General features: G+C 41.3%; 2 protein-coding genes across 2 annotated transcripts; one reads left to right on the forward strand and one right to left on the reverse strand.

The window, feature by feature from the left end:
- The first annotated feature begins 1,010 nt into the window (after nucleotides 1–1,010).
- Nucleotides 1,011–9,034, forward strand: LOC115360541 (myosin-11). The gene is made up of 25 exons (XM_030053516.1): nucleotides 1,011–1,172; nucleotides 1,249–1,313; nucleotides 1,438–1,723; nucleotides 1,959–2,056; nucleotides 2,147–2,279; nucleotides 2,394–2,519; nucleotides 2,673–2,798; nucleotides 2,938–3,042; nucleotides 3,163–3,351; nucleotides 3,469–3,698; nucleotides 3,810–4,074; nucleotides 4,158–4,225; nucleotides 4,319–4,382; nucleotides 4,505–4,610; nucleotides 4,783–4,825; nucleotides 4,962–5,052; nucleotides 5,163–5,258; nucleotides 5,434–5,507; nucleotides 5,636–5,720; nucleotides 5,827–5,914; nucleotides 6,018–6,100; nucleotides 6,185–6,283; nucleotides 6,379–6,492; nucleotides 6,925–7,140; nucleotides 8,768–9,034. Exons 1-25 carry the CDS (start codon nucleotides 1,011–1,013, stop codon nucleotides 8,963–8,965), a joined length of 3,210 nt encoding a protein of 1,069 aa, XP_029909376.1. The 3' UTR covers nucleotides 8,966–9,034.
- A 254-nt stretch (nucleotides 9,035–9,288) lies between these two features.
- On the reverse strand, nucleotides 9,289–15,056 carry LOC115360818 (synaptotagmin-4-like). The gene is made up of 5 exons (XM_030053966.1): nucleotides 14,369–15,056; nucleotides 13,199–14,211; nucleotides 12,759–12,927; nucleotides 11,064–11,224; nucleotides 9,289–10,910 (listed from the first exon to the last, which is right to left on the reverse strand). The coding sequence occupies exons 1-5, from the start codon at nucleotides 14,511–14,513 to the stop codon at nucleotides 10,761–10,763; spliced, it is 1,638 nt and encodes a 545-aa protein (XP_029909826.1). The 5' UTR covers nucleotides 14,514–15,056; the 3' UTR covers nucleotides 9,289–10,760.
- Between the last annotated feature and the right edge of the window lie 662 nt (nucleotides 15,057–15,718).

The raw sequence follows: 15,718 nt of genomic DNA on the forward strand, positions 1-15,718 counted from the left end.
TCAATGTAACGCTATATTGTATTTTTATGGAAATGTCACAAATATTGAGTCGTTTCTGACGTCGTGTTGAGTGATAGAGTAGTGAACCTTGTTGTAGGCTATTTGAAGTATTAAAGTATGTGAGGTGATGCCTAAAGCCAGTCACAGATATGCTCTGAGCTGCCTCTGTCATAACTTAGGATTTAGTCAGGAGCATGCAGTATTTCAGACTGAGCTGTAGAGAATTAACATGTTTATGATAATTTTTGACAATTTGTCATTCACAATAAGCTAGCTCGGATGCAAATGAAGTGGGAAACCCATTTGAAAAACTTATCTATATTTAACATTTGCTTTTCCAGCATTACCTAGGGTTGTGTGTGTGTGTGTGTGTGTGTGTGTGTGTGTGTGTGTGTGTGTGTGTGTGGTTGGGGGGGTAAAACAAATGATAACAACTCATGTCAGCAGTGGCCAGCAGCAGATTGAGCCAGTGAGGTCATGTGAAGACTCTCTCAGTCGCGTTAGAGTATGGCACACCCTCCCAACTGCACCCTGTGTATATAGGTTACCATGGATACTTGGTTCAAGGGCTGTACACTCCACCGCTTGCAATCAAAGCAGCTGAGGGGTTTAAAGCAAAGCAAATGAGCAGTGCCGAGGGGACAGGAGAGGGTTTCTGCAGCAAGGTACAGGAGAGACAGTCAGTACAGACTGTGGATAGCTGTTAAATCTAACAGGTTTCGTCAGAATATGCGCTTGCTTTTATTCTCTTCTCTTTTTTTTTTTTTTTTTTTTTTAAATCATGCCTGCTTATGTTAATTTATGCAGAAATGCACAGTGAATTAATACAGAATATGTTACAAAGGCAATAGTTTTTGTATGTCATAAGTTGTGCATTGTTGAAACTTGTTTTTGATCACCAAGCCAACACTGGAAATTATTACACTGGAAAAAGACAAATGACCGACCCACTTGGAATTGACACTGTTGTGTGAGAATCTATCCCTGTCTCCTCTTGCACTTGGACAGACATGTGGAAAGATGAAGACTGCAGCCTATCCCCTAAAAAGAACACTGATGACTGGGATTCAGAAGGACACTCCGAGATTTTTAGAAACTCATTCAGACCTACAAGTCCCCTTTCCCTTACGGATCTCAACATGTGGGACACGAGATCTCGCTTTACAGCTCAGGTAAGAACCGGCTCAGCTTTGTTGGTGTAATGAACCACCTCCACAAAGTATAGTTTTAAGTGTCTTTCTTTCTTAGTCCTCAGCATGGTGTGGTATGGCAAGTGTTTCTGGATCAGGCTTTCTGTCCAAAGTCAGCACTAGGTGAGAGAAGATTTATATAGTTTTACCAGCTTCATATGGGCAGTCCACAGTCATTTTCTCTGATTCTTTAAATCTAATGGATATATTAAAAGCTTGCTGGTATGGATTTGAACATATGTTTCAGCGTATCAGGCAGCTCTGGTAACTTCAGACACAAGGACCCAGACATGAGGCGATGGCAGTCACTGTCCTGTCTGGCGCCCAAGGGTGCTTCACGATCATTTAATCAGTCACCAGGGCCTGAATTGCGAGCTGCGCTGGAAGAAAGTAGCATCAGGCGAGCAGAGCTGGTGCAAATGCTGCGGGAGGCTCATGAGCATCTTGACAGCCAAACAGACCTGGTGAGAGCCAAAGACACACAGCTGCAGCACAGCCTTACCACTGCACAGCTACTGGACATGAAACATAAGGTAACAGAAAAAAAAGGAGAATAGAAAATATTAGTTAAATGTCTGGGGAAATATGTACTATTAACCACATTATGTACTAGATTTCTGTTTTCCTGGTGTTTTTGCATCTCTCTTTTCTCTTTTTGTATTTTTTGGGAGAAGGGTTGTTTTAAAATTCTCCTGTTTAGGATAGTGTTGTTTGAGTGTTTTGGTGGCACACAGTATCCCTCTCACCCCACACTGATGTGCTCCACAGCAGCTGGCAGAAGCCGTGAGTGCTCTTGAGCAGGAGAAGGCGGCAGCTGAGTTATCCCGATTTGAGGAGAGCCGACAGCGTGGAGAGCTTCATGAAAAGTAAATATGCAGAAACAGTAGCAAAATATATCAATGCAATAAAGGAATAATGAGGTATGATGATGTTTCGTTGTGAAATTAATTCCCAAGGGTCCTACAGCTGGAGATGGATTTATTGAAAATGAGGTCAACGATGGACAGAGGAAGCATTGTTTCAAGTGAAAAAACTCATAAGCCGTTTGGCAGAGCATTACCTGTGACTCAAGAGGATGTTTACAGACAGGTGTGTACAGTTAAATGAATGTACTATCTGGTAACTGTTGCAAAATGTGCAATTTAACAAATTTCCCTATTTTGCTGCCACATAAAGCTGTTATTGCACATGGATTTCATTCAGGAAAACCAGAAAGTGGACAGGGAGCTGTGCAAGCTGAGAGAGGCTCTTCGAGAAGCCGAGGCAAGGGCAAACACACAAGATGAAGAGAGAAGCCAGGCCCTCCAGCAACTCCAGACATCAAGAGAGGTCTGTTTAACAGCATTAAACATGAATCTCAGAGTCTAATGTTGATGCTTTTTTTTTTAAGTAACATTTTTCATTACACTCAATAGCCTATTTAGATCTTTAGACGACTAAGTTATTTGTTTGCCGCCTCTTCTTCTGTTCCTGTGCATCCAGGCACAGAGGACGCTGCTGAGTCAAGTGGAAGAGATGAACCAGAAGCTTAGCCACATAACACAGAGCCACACTGAGGTGCAGAAACAGCTGAGTGAGGCTAACAGCAAGCTCAGCCAAGCCTGCCTGGTCAGTGACCCGTCTCTGGTTTAACATCACATCATCCTCTATGATGAGGAAAATTATCTTTCTTATTATATCACTGACTTGACATATATTACTATAAATATTACTCTATCTAACTGTGTCTAACTCTAACTCTGTGCAGGAAAAGGCCCTCTTATCCACTCAATTGCTTAAGTTGGAGGACAATGTAAATGACATAAAGGCTAAATTGTCTGCGGCTTTGTCAGACAAGGATCGCCTGATTCAGGTATCATATTATGTCTAAATTACAATTTGAGAAAATATTAATCTACAATGACTGATATCTAAAAGCAGCATTTCATATTCTGGGATTATACCCAAGATCTTGAGCATGTATCTTCTACAGGATAATTCAGACCTGCGGCAGAGGTCCCAAAGCCTGCAGCTGCAGCTGGAGAGGGTCCAGCAATGCAGGGAGGGCTTCACAGACCAAGTGTGTGACCTCCATGAACAGCTGGCTGAGGCTAAATCCCAGAACAACAAGCAGGACCAGGAGACTTCCCTGATAAAGGAAGAACTGGTGTCTGTTAAAGATGTAAGAACTTCCTGTTGGTGTCCTTTGTAAATGTCTCTTTCTCTTTCTAGGGAGATTGACAGGCTCTTATTTCTGTCTGCTTTGTTTCAAATGAGCCCTGTTGTGTGTTTACACCAGCTAAATAAAAAGCTGACATGTGAGCTTGAAGTGGTCAAGCAGAGACTGGAGATCTCACAGTCAGAGCTGCATGAGCTAACAGCGAAGAAGGTTACCAACACCAGTCAGGTGACGGAGCAAGAGGCAGAACGCACACAGCCTCTTGGAAGAAAAGAGCAACTGCCGGGCAGCATGAGTGACGGCGGACATGCGGAGCTGACAGAGATGAGGGAAAAGTACTGTCACCTCAGGTGAAAAAATGACCAAACATTCTTTGTAATATGTTGAAGATGAGCTCGCTGTGTAAAAAGTGATAGAATTACTACCTTTGACTAAAGTGTTATGCCCTCTGTTTCCTCCAGGGAGTCTTGGGATGCTCTTGAATTGGAAAACCAGAGAGTGCAGGATCGCTGCCTGTGTTTGGAGTCTGAGATCCTTGAGAAGGAGGAGAAGCTGCACCTACAGGTGGAGGAGTATCAAAAACTAGAAGCCCAGAGAGTCCAAACCATAGAGGAATTAAGAGCTGTGGCTTCACACTGGAATGAAAAATGGCAAGAGGTGTCTTTGACCCTAAACACCACACAGGCAGAGCTGGATGAACTCAAGAAGAAGGACCTTAGATGTAAGGTAAAACTATTTATTATTCTGTTGAACATTTACTTTGTGCATTTACTTTGTCTCTAAGATTAATCTAAATTTGTTCATTTCAGCTCCAAGAGGAGGCAGCACAACTGGCAGCTGAGGTTGACATACTGAAGAGAGAGAGGCAGAAAGACAAGTACATTGTATACATTACAGTATACACACCAGTAAGTTACTGTCCAAATCACAAACATTTAATTTCCTTGGTGGTGCATCTTTTTGTCCCCAGGGAAGAAATTGAGAGTCTGCTGCAGCACAAAGCTAATATGGAGACAGTGCCGAACAGAGCCAAGGTAGCAAATCCCTGAAACCTAATCCCTGTGCAATTGCCTCAGGATTAGAGCACAGAAATCTAAATAGTTGAGGAAATCGTAGATTTATGTGGGTTATATAACCATGCCCTTTTTTTATACAGAAGGACTCACTGTTAAAAGTTGAGCTTGATGCATGTAAACAAGAGCTGGAGCTGGAAAGGAGCAGGAGTCAGGCGCTGCTTCACAGGTGCAAGGGGAAAGACAAAGGTAAATGCAGTCCTTATCAGGCTTTGCTTGGTCTCAGCAATCTCTGGAATATTCTTTACAACACATAATGACTGCAGAAGTGGGGATCTAACTTGAGGAGTGTAGCTGTTCTTTTCATCACTAAACACAAGGGGGCGTTAAACTCTTGTGATGCTCATGTGTGCATTTGCAGGCGGTGAAGCTGTGCAGACTCATGGCACACAGACACTGACAGAGTGAGTGGCAGTGAATGAGATTTTTTGAATCCAAATATGCAAATATAAGATTTTGAATAAGAGACTACTAAGTTATATCAAATATGAAACTCTGTCTTATTTCTGTCTCTCACCTGCCTGCTCTCTGCCTGCTCAGACTCAGCATACCATTACATACAACTACAGGATCCTCTACATTATGGCAGAGACCTTCGGACTCCAGTAGCAGCCAAAACAATCCCTCGCAGGTAACAAGGAGAGGATACAAGCTCCACTTTCCCTGAGCTGGAAACACTTCGCCCATACATTGCTGCATTTGATGTATCAACCACTGAATATTGTGCATAATGGGTTCAAGGTTCAAGTGGAGCTTCAGAAAGTATGGGACATGCTGCAGACCAGAGACACTGAGCTTAAGGAGCTGCAGCAGGAGCTTCAGTCAGCCAGAGGACAGGTCAAACATACACCCTACGTCATATCTGTGCTCCAACACATATATCCACATCTTTATCCTATTTGTCAAACAACTTAAATATAAGAAAAAAAATTGGGAAAGAAAAAAACTTACTTGTCGTGCATTAAGGAGTTTTGGATGTTATTATATTTGCTGCAAATTTCCTGATCAATAGGTGTGTTTGCACAGCAGTGAGGTTGAAAAGCTGGAGCTGCAACTGTCTCACAGAGAGAAGGAGCTGAGGGGAAAGTATGCCTCCTTGATCTATAGCATGATTCGTCAGTATGTAAACAGACCAAAGTATCAAAGATGGAGAAGTAGTTGTCTCAAAAATCAGAAACAGAGGATGTTATAGGCCCTCATCTTTACTTTGACAGAGAGAATGCTTTGGAGAGTTTGGAAAGGCTTAGAGAGGCCGAAAAAATGGAGGCACAAGTCAAGATTTCTGCACTGGAGCTAAAGGTACAGTAAACTTATAGTGCATTAATCTGTAAGCCGCTAAGAAGAGAAATATCCAGAACAGCATTATCTCATCTTGTTTTACTCTGTCTGTCATGGTGCTGTGAAGTTAAAGGGAAATGCCTCTGGAGACAATCAAGATGATGGGGGCCTAGCAGATGTTCTGACCACTGACTCACTGAGGGCTGAGCCACAAGGTAGGGGCCTACTTTGAGAAAAGCTACTCATGATGACATACTAATTGTATTCACCGACTAAGCTCTGAAAATATCCCTCCTCTGTGGTCCTCTGTGGTGTCAGAGAGCAGGAAGAGGGCCCACCAGCTGCAGCCTGAGAACAACCTGGCTGTTCAGAGGCTGCAAAAACTAAGGCAGCTTTACCCGGTAAACACAATAAACTTCATAAAAAGAAGACTTCTAAATATGGCCTGGTGGATATAATAAATGATAGCTTTCCCTTTTCCACAGGGTAAAGGTGAGAATTCATCTCTTGAAAGCAAGACAGATAAAACTCTCCGTCCAGTTCATGTGGAGCAGGACAAACAGAGGAGGATGGTCACTGAGCAGGTACACAGAGTGCCTGGCAAAATGAGTTGAACTGATTTATCTGTTATGAATGGTAAGATACGGCTCTCACAAGTGGGATGTGTCCACCTTTTCAGTTAAAAAGCCTTTTTAAGGAGCGACAAGGGGGAGGGAAGGAGACGGGTTCAGCAGCAGCTCAGACTGGAGGCTCCTCACTGAAAGACTGGGTCCCTAAATCCGAAGCTGTCAAGGTAAGAAGCCTTGTGCTGAGGTAAATCAAAACTGATAAATATGAGGGTTTAAATAAAACAGTAGTTTTCAAATGGAGGGTATGGGGGCCACCAGGGGTTCTTGAGGGGCTTGAGACTGGGCCGTCTACATGACTGGGAGCTAACTGCTTTCACAAAGTGTTTGTATTGTAATACCTATTCTGAACTAATTCAGTCTTGCCCTTGAGAAACATCCCCCATATTATAATAATAAAAAATTAAAAGTAATACTAAAACTAAACTAAAGCTTAACATTTTTAAACAATAACAACCAAACTGAAATGAGCAACCCTGCTCTGGAAACTAACTGGAACAAAAAACAAAAATGAAAAACTAAATAAAAATAACAACTAATAAAAAATACAAAATTATAACAAGTCTGAAGTGCGCATGTTGCTTTTCATTCTCATTCAGACGGCACTTGACACGCTGCACAGCCAGAGGCGTCGACAACAGGAGCTTCAAGGAGCCGCCAGGAGGAACTGGCAGCAGGGGGCAGGTTTGATGCCAGTGTCTGAGGAGGAGGAGGAGGAGGAGGAGGAGGAAGACACTGATCAGCCAGGAGGTGACAAGGGAGCTCTACAACAAGTGGCACACGACAAGGAAGAGCTCCACCATCAGAGCCACCAGGTTGGCAGTTCTTCCATTTAAATGGGTGCGAGAATCAGTTTCTAGCAGTTCAGCTCGATAAGAACGTCAGCTTAATGCCTGGAGTGTAATTATCAAGCCTCCAGCCAGCACACAAGCATCCTTATTTGAATGACTGTGTGCTAGGATGTCAGCTAAAGTCTAAATTAGCGTCTGTACCTCTAGAAATTAATATCATTAATACACATGTTGCACTCTCAAATTACACTCTGAAATTAACAGGAGCTCCCCCGGCAATCATTAGGATTGTATTTCACGCACATACACACACACATATGCGCAGACAGCACTAATCCCGGCTTGTCTTAATCAAAAAGCATACATGGGGAGGGGTGTCGCAGTGGCTGCATCACAACGTGGATTCTATGTGAAATGCAGCACAGCTATAATCTCACATATGACTCTTTCTACTCTGTAAATAATCGGATTTGAAGCAGAGGAGGGACCCACTCACAAGCATGGCTGCAGCACATCTGACTCAACCACCAGAGGATAGGCAAGCGTTACAGTGTATCCCTGCCTCGTATTTAAGAGCTATTACCATAGCATGACAATACAAGGCAAGTTATAATTAGATGTGTCAGTAACATCGAATCAAAATATGATACGGACTGTCCCAAAGTCCTCAAAAAGTCTTAAATGTCTTAATATGAATTCTCTAAATTTAAGGGTTTAAGAAGGTATTAAATATTGATTAACATAGCCTTCAAGCATGAAATGCAGTTCAACCTTCCATGAAAAAGGTCTTAATGAGTTGTAAATATAACATGTTAAAAAAATAAGCATTCACACCCTGTCACAACAGATGAAGGAAGAGCTAAAAAAACATCATTGTCTCCTCTGCCAGATGTCAGCTTTAAGTGTGGAAATCATCAATCTGAAGGGAAAAAATGAGACGCTCCTGCAAGGTGAAGTTATGTATGAGTCAGTGTAATCAGTAAGGATGTGTGCTTTTATCTGTGCCCATGTGGGGGAGTTCATTGTGCTGACCCTTTCGGAGTAATCTGTGTGAAAGTTGAAGAAGTTAATCCCGCACTGAATTTTAGAGCTCCCTTATAGATTTCTATATTGCAACGTTTAGACCTGTGAAAAGGCCCTGCTTAGCCAAAATGAATGAATGAATGAATGAATGAATGAATAAACAAATATTTTAAAAGTATAGTTAATTTCTTCAACTTTTACTCTGTGAGCCACTGTGGTTTGTTTGGGTGTGCGCACAGCCGTCTTTGTCTGGACAGCAATCTGCATGCATACAACATGATTTACACTTTAATCTCCAGCAGGGGCATATCCACAAATAGAAATGCATAACAGCAATATCTGATGTAGAACATGTTATTTAATAAAATACGAAAATGAGAAACTACTTTGACAGAGAATCCATTGAGTGGATAAGTCCCTGGTCCGATTTCATTTGCCTCTTTTATCTACCTGAGCCTTCCATCTCTTCCACTTTGAATCCTATTTTGATAAAGGATTTGTCCATGTAACACAGCTTTATCTAGGTATGTTTTAATTATTTTTCCACTTTTTTCGCTCTCTCTCTTTTTATTTAGCCAAGCTAAGATTCCTGCAGCTGATCCAGGGCTTTCATGCCTCTGTGCCACAGCTGCCCGCAGAAACTGTATCAGAGAAGTCTTCAAATGCTGGGGTGCCAAGTCTATCCCCGTCTTCAGCTGAGGGTGACCTGCTTGGGACGGTGCCCTGCCTCTATCCAGATGGAATATTCCAGGCCAGGCTTGTAGATATCTATAGTCCCGATGAAGATGAGGATGAGGAAGATGTCAAGAAGCATGACACCTCCTGAAAAGTTCAGCATTGGGCCAAAGTTTGTAAAATTCTACTGTATAGAGGCAGTTCTTCAGAGGGCACGAGCTTTATGGTGTTCAGCTCATATGGACAAAAATCACACAGCTATTTTTAAAAATAAAAAAAAAGAAGGTGTGTTAAGAACTAATCACATTGACATTAGTGTTCTGCTAACAGTGAACATTTGGTTGATGCTTTTTAACCCCGAAGTAGGATGATTGGTATTTTTGCAGTCATGTCAATCTAACGTTCATCAGAGAAAATTACAGTGATGAAAAATAAAATACATTGGCAACAATTTCAATCGTTTTATTTCAGACAGTAGTATTGATAGTTATGATATGGTTATGCACATCATTTTTCCATTTATAAAATTCTACAGCTGACAAGAGCATTTGGATTTATCTGCCAAGAATTATGCATTAACAGAGAAAGATACATGAGAGTATGAAATGTACATTGTGTGCTTCACGTTACCTGCACATCAACTGAACGATGAAATGTGTCACTCCAGCTTGTCGTCACGGATTTGTGATGAAGGGTTATAGAAATAAATTTGACAGTGAAGCCATACAGTATTTGTTTAATATGATATTTCTGTATGTAGACTATATCATAAGTTCACTAACCCTTACATTTTTTTTCTGTCAGTATTCTCTGACAGAGAGATGAATGGCATTCCATGTGTTTTCTCGCTCTCATTAACCCTTCACAGGACTTATCGTGCTGGCTGAGATGAGCACAACGCCGTTGGGATTTTTTAAAATCCATCAAACGCCACTGAACTGTTTTTTCTTATTTGTAGTAGTTATTAATAAGGACTCTCTGGCGACATTTTTTTTTACAATAAGGGTTTTGTATTTTTCAGCTGAAACCTAAAAATTGTTGCATAACACCTGATATACAAATGTCTATATTTAATAAAACTAGTTTATCAAATGCTTGGTATCATTGGATTCAGAACAAGAATTTCAACAATATGTACGTTGATCAGGTATAAAACTGATATTTGCTATGGTAAATCAGTATTAAATTTATAAAATGTAGTGATTGTTTCCATTAGAAATATAAACTTAGTGTATCAATAAAGGCATGAAAAATGTTAAATGACTTTTTATTACTATTATTTTGGCTTGTATAGCCACATGGCTTGATGGTCTTGCAACAACAGAAAAAAAAAAAAAAAAAAAATCTGTGGAGCATTTTCTTAACACATCTAATTTAATAGTCAGTCATTAGTGAATTAGTGATTTTTGCTTGAAAAGTAATTCCCAAAATTGTGCACAGCTCAGTAAGTTTTTTATGCTAATCCTAGATAACACTCACAATAAGCTTATAATAGGCCTATAAACACATATGAAAAAGTTCTGCACAAAGTACCAGTGTGTAAATACTTATTGAAAATTGTACTTACATGTTGCCCCTTTGAAAGTGATGTAGGCCTGAGAGAGATTTTCATTAAGTACTTACAGTAACACTATGCATTTACAATACTCTCCCATAGGTTAATACACAGGTTAATACTCTGTATTTAGGCCATTTTAAAGCAAAGCACTACTCAATCCTGCCTTCCCCTCTAATTGCTCAGCTATCCACCCATCATATGGGAAGCATCAGTAAAATGTGTAATGTGATATGGCTGAGCACAGCTGTGTGGAGTTTATGGCGAAGGTGACCTACAGTATAATGCCCCATTTTGGATATTCCAGTGCCCGCAGAGTTTGACGGGGTTCACATCTCTGACCCACTGAGCACAAAATAGGTTTTACAGCACAGACCTCTCTGGCAGAGTTTTACAGAGGCTCTGGTTGTATCGTGTGCCAACGTGCCCTCTCCACCTGGCCCTGGCTGCACATGTCCCTCCAGTGTGCACGTCCCGCCTCTGGAGCCTCTGATCCAATCAGGACCCGCCCAAGCACTGTGCTCTTTGAATGGGCCTGATCCTGTCAGACAGGAAAGGAGCAGGAGTCTTCAGAGGGATTTTTCATTCACTTTACAGGGTGGTTGAAATACAGATGTAATCATTTCTTTTGGGTAAAAAAAAATCTGCAACGAAATAATATTCTGAGTAGACAAGCCGCCAAAGCAGTTCTGACCTGCATGATGATGAACTCCATCATGAGGGGCAGCTGGCTAACGTCTCCTGGAGGCAGGTCAAACAGGAAAGGCGTATTCCACACAGTGTTGGACCCTCCTTTGCTTTCCCTGGTGCCGATCACCACTCCCTCATGCCGCAGATTGATCATCAAATGATAATCTATAGACAAGGATGCAAATATCTTACATATACTGAACAGATACTAGCTACTAATGTCCATCTCATACTGTTAATTGTCTGGTTTGATTGGCAAAATTACCTACCTTAACATACCAGGTGGAAAATAACAATGTTCATTATTTAATACTGTACTGGCACTTATTTTTATTTCCTATTTCTGTTTTGTTAGACTTTATACTTTTATTTCACTACATTTAAAATGGGAATCTTGTACTTTTTCTTACACTGCAGTAATATGTTGTTACTACTATGCAGAGTAAGCTTTCACATGCACAACAAAAAAATATGATACACTGTTAATGTTGAAAGTTAACACTATAGAGTTGAAATGTTGAAAGTTAACACTATAGAGATGGATGGATGCATCAATAATTTAACAGTTTGAAAAGAATTCTTCACAATGTCTGCTTTTACATTTGGTACCTATGTATATTTTACATTTATTTGTATACTTACATTCTTTGACATGAGTAAAATTGTGAAGGCAGGACACTCGTTTACTGGAGTATTCCTCCATTATGGTTTGGCTATTTGTACTTAGGTAAAGGATTTGAAGACATTTTCCACCACTGCAGCATACCATAAGGCCTTTTTGTTTTGTTTTGCTGTCCCACGACCATTTATATCCACACATATTTTTTATTTATATTTATATGCATGTGTTTTATGCATCAGGGCTACTACATCAGAGTTATCTGAATCAAAAATTTAAAAAAAATTCATGTTGAGAAATTGTTGGAATATTACATCAGACAAGGGTGTTTATGCAGCCTCAGCATAAACACCCTTAAATAAATAAGATGAAATACTATCCATTATTATGTAAGTAAGAGGATAGCTTAGGATAAATTGATCCTAAGAAAAACAAAAAACAAAAAAACAAAAAGAAATCTTTCAATTTTTTCTTCATTTCTAAAGTGTGGAGATAATAATCCAGGTAGTACAAGCCCTATATAACTCTGTGTATAAACCCTAACCCTAGCAGAATGCTGAGCTGAATAATTATAACGAAGAACACTAAGAAAATAAAAAAAATATGTTCCCCAATCATATTTATGTGACACACTGAAAAGGAAACAGATATCATAAATGTAATGGCCATGCATTACAATGTAGGATATGCCTGTCTGCAGTAAAAATCTGCCTAGACAGGCTAATGCAGACCAAGACCAGATCTGTTAGATCAGAGATCTAGATGTTGGAGGGGATTGGAACATTTTCTGGAGGATTGTGAATAGAGAGGGATTAAACCACAATGTCATTAAAAAAGGGATGATCTCCTGCCGCTTTCGTATCCTGTAAGACATCATTTAATCCCCAAACATTAAAAGCAAACATAGTGACTTACTTTACCGCCGCCCCTGAAAAGCAAAAAAAAAAAAAAAAAAAAAAAAAAAATCAGTTCCGCCCACACGGCTTATCTAATGTCTCCATGCATGTCCTTAAGGGATCTCTTTGGGTAAACATAGATTTTGTCAACTCCAAGAGGCCACACATTGAACGCTGGTTTTACCTGGTGCTGCAGGCATGTGAGTGAGGCTGGCTAGGTTATCTCCTCTGAGAACCATGGCTTTGATGCGGTGGACCAGATTCTGATATTGAAGCACAATGAAGAGCTGACCTAAGATCTGTGGTGGGCAGCTAAGCCCCTTGCTCATCAGTGCATCCTGGGAGTTCACACTCTGCTGTGAAAGGGCAAAAGGTCAAAGAGCACAGAGAAAATTTAAAATCAGTCGACAAAGTATTATAAGGCTTGTGCTTTGAAAAGAATACTACAACACACGGCTAATGTAGGCTAGAAGTACATAAAAAAAATATTAAATTTCTGAGTTTTCTGCATGCTATTTTTTCCATGGTAATGATCTTTTCAAAACATTTCAATTGACAATCTTTGTGTATCTTTTGTCAGAAATTCATGTCCCTCTTGCAGCTGTAGATTCAGTAGACTGCTACCTTTTTTAGCATCCACTTGTTTGGGCTAAGCTCTTTAGTGAAGTGTAGTGGGTGATCAGCTTTCCAGTCTTTTCCTCCACACTGGGCTTCCAGTTCACCCAATGTGGAGCCTTTCAGGGTCTGCAGCTCCCGCGTGTACAGAGTTATTCTCAGAACGCATCTTTGGAGTTCCTTAACAGAGCTCACCTTCAAAACCAACATCAGGCTATAGGGTTCAAGACTGAGGCTGCGCTGGGTGGAGGCTTGTATGGGACAGGGGTACAGAGGAGGCAGGCTGCCCAGCACAGACACATCCTCCAGTCTGTGGGGAGTCCCAGTCAAGCTGAGAATAGTCACAGTCAGGGTTTGCTGCTCTGGAGAGAAGGCCATAGTGAAGTGGAGGCAAGGGATTGGTGAGGCAGGCTGTCTGCAGCTGGCACTGGAGCCATAGGTCAGTGGAGCCAGTGGTATCGGATCCTCAGTCAGGGAGGGAGAACCGGCACCGGTGCTGGTGAGCCTGCTACGCTCAGTATAGGAAATGCTATCTCCAGTCACAGTGCAGCGCCTCTCGAGGACCTTGCGTGTTTTGGACAATAGTCCCAATTTGGGAAGTGTAGGCAAAGAAGTATGGCTGTTATCTATGGGCTTATAGAGGGGGGATGTTAACGGTGGGGTGCTGAGGCGGCGCAGGGAAAAGTAGGACTTTGGGTGCTCCTTCCATTCAGATGTAACATGGGCACGAGAAGAGAACGGCAGAGAGGAAAATTCATGGTGAGAAGGTGCAGGACTGCTGAACGTGGAAGGGTACTCCATAATATCTCCATCCAGCTCCTCGTATTGCTGCCTGGCAACTGCTGTGGTGGCTGACAGGGGTGGGCTCTGGGCAAGGGTCACGGGTTCAGCAGGTGTTGACGTCACAGGCTCTTTGTCATTCAAAGGACAAATCTTACTCTTCCTCCAGCACATAATACATCCCAGGATCAAGCACAGACAAAAAACGATCAGGCCAACCATAAGCAGGATCTGGAGGTGAACTGTAGACATGAGAAAAAAATCACCAATTTAATTCATCCACATGCAGACCCTGGATTTGCAAGATATCAGAAGATACCTAGAAGATCGCAAGATATCATCACACAATATATTGATATTATTTTAGTTCAATTACTCCCTAAAATAAATACAACATACCTTCTAATTGCTTGGTGAAAAGAACCTGCACCAGCAGCCAGAAGAAGAGTATGACCATGATGCCTTCGATCATACCCTTACAGCAGAACAGCAGCACAGACTGCCAGAGTGGCTGACCTGGGTACTCTTCATCATGGTAAGGCATGTTGCCAGTAATGAGTTGAGGATCTGTCTGATCCTATCCTGAGAGAATATCCACGCAGATATGGAGCACCAAGAAGGGCAGTTCAATCCATCTCCAAATCCCCTTACAGAAGATCATTTGCTCGTTTTATGAACATGCCTTGAAAATATCCTGGTAATATCTCCGCAGGTATCTCTGCTTCAGATGGTGAGTCTACGCCATTGTTTCGGAGTGCCAGGCACCCAAAACCTGTATGTAGTTCCATCAAAGCATCTTGGATATTTAAGGAAACGGCATGTTAAATGACAACTTCAGCAGAGTTCATCAAACAGTTTCTCTCTCATATAGAATAGATCACCTTCCACAGGTTGCAGTCAAGTTATCAGCTGAAAAATGTCTCTCCTGTTCAAGGCCGAAGATCATCTTGTCATCCCAAGTGGCTCCTTTCAGAGTTGTACCACAACACTGACGCTGTCATCTATAGAGACACTGGACTGGTATTTTTTCTCCCTGTTAGGGTGGGGGCTGTGGGCGGAGATACCCATTTCATAATACTTCTCATCGTGCCTGTAACATCTTTCTTCAACAGTGCTCCAGATGCCGATCCAGCACTGTCACTATAGAATGACTATCCCAACAGTAAATCCTGCAAACCATTCCCCGCCCCACAAGCTGTTATTTCCATTAGTATAGCCACTGTCATAGGGCTGCTGTACACCAGAGTTCAGGAATTAACTCTCTCGACACAGACTCTCACTTCATCTCCCACCCCACACATTCTCACACATACACACTCTATAGTTTTTGATCAACTTGATTGCATTTGGTGTGGAATATGCATAATGTATAAAGTAATAATTCAGAATCATTTTCCATCAAACACTCAAAAAAAAAACTTCATTAAGCAATGAAAGCTGAAGCAATTGTTTTAATTAATCTAATAGCCATATTCCTGATTGGTCAGCAGTTCTGGTTTGTGATTTGATGTGAGAGTTGGTTTGATGTCTGAGTGATGGTCACTTAGAAATGATGAAAAATGTGCAGTCTTATGAGTGTAAAATATCCCTGAAATTGAAATTGAAATGCTCTATGTACAAGGGGCAATGCTACCACCATCTGGCCATGTACATATTGGGCACATTGAGAGCATATTGAGTATTTTTCTATCAAAGTTACGTCCATAAATGTAAGAGCTTGTTCAAGCCTAGAATATAGAAGCCTATTCC

Source organism: Myripristis murdjan, chromosome 6 (genome assembly GCF_902150065.1).
Source record: "Myripristis murdjan chromosome 6, fMyrMur1.1, whole genome shotgun sequence".
In the NCBI taxonomy this organism is placed as follows: Eukaryota; Metazoa; Chordata; class Actinopteri; order Holocentriformes; family Holocentridae; genus Myripristis; species Myripristis murdjan.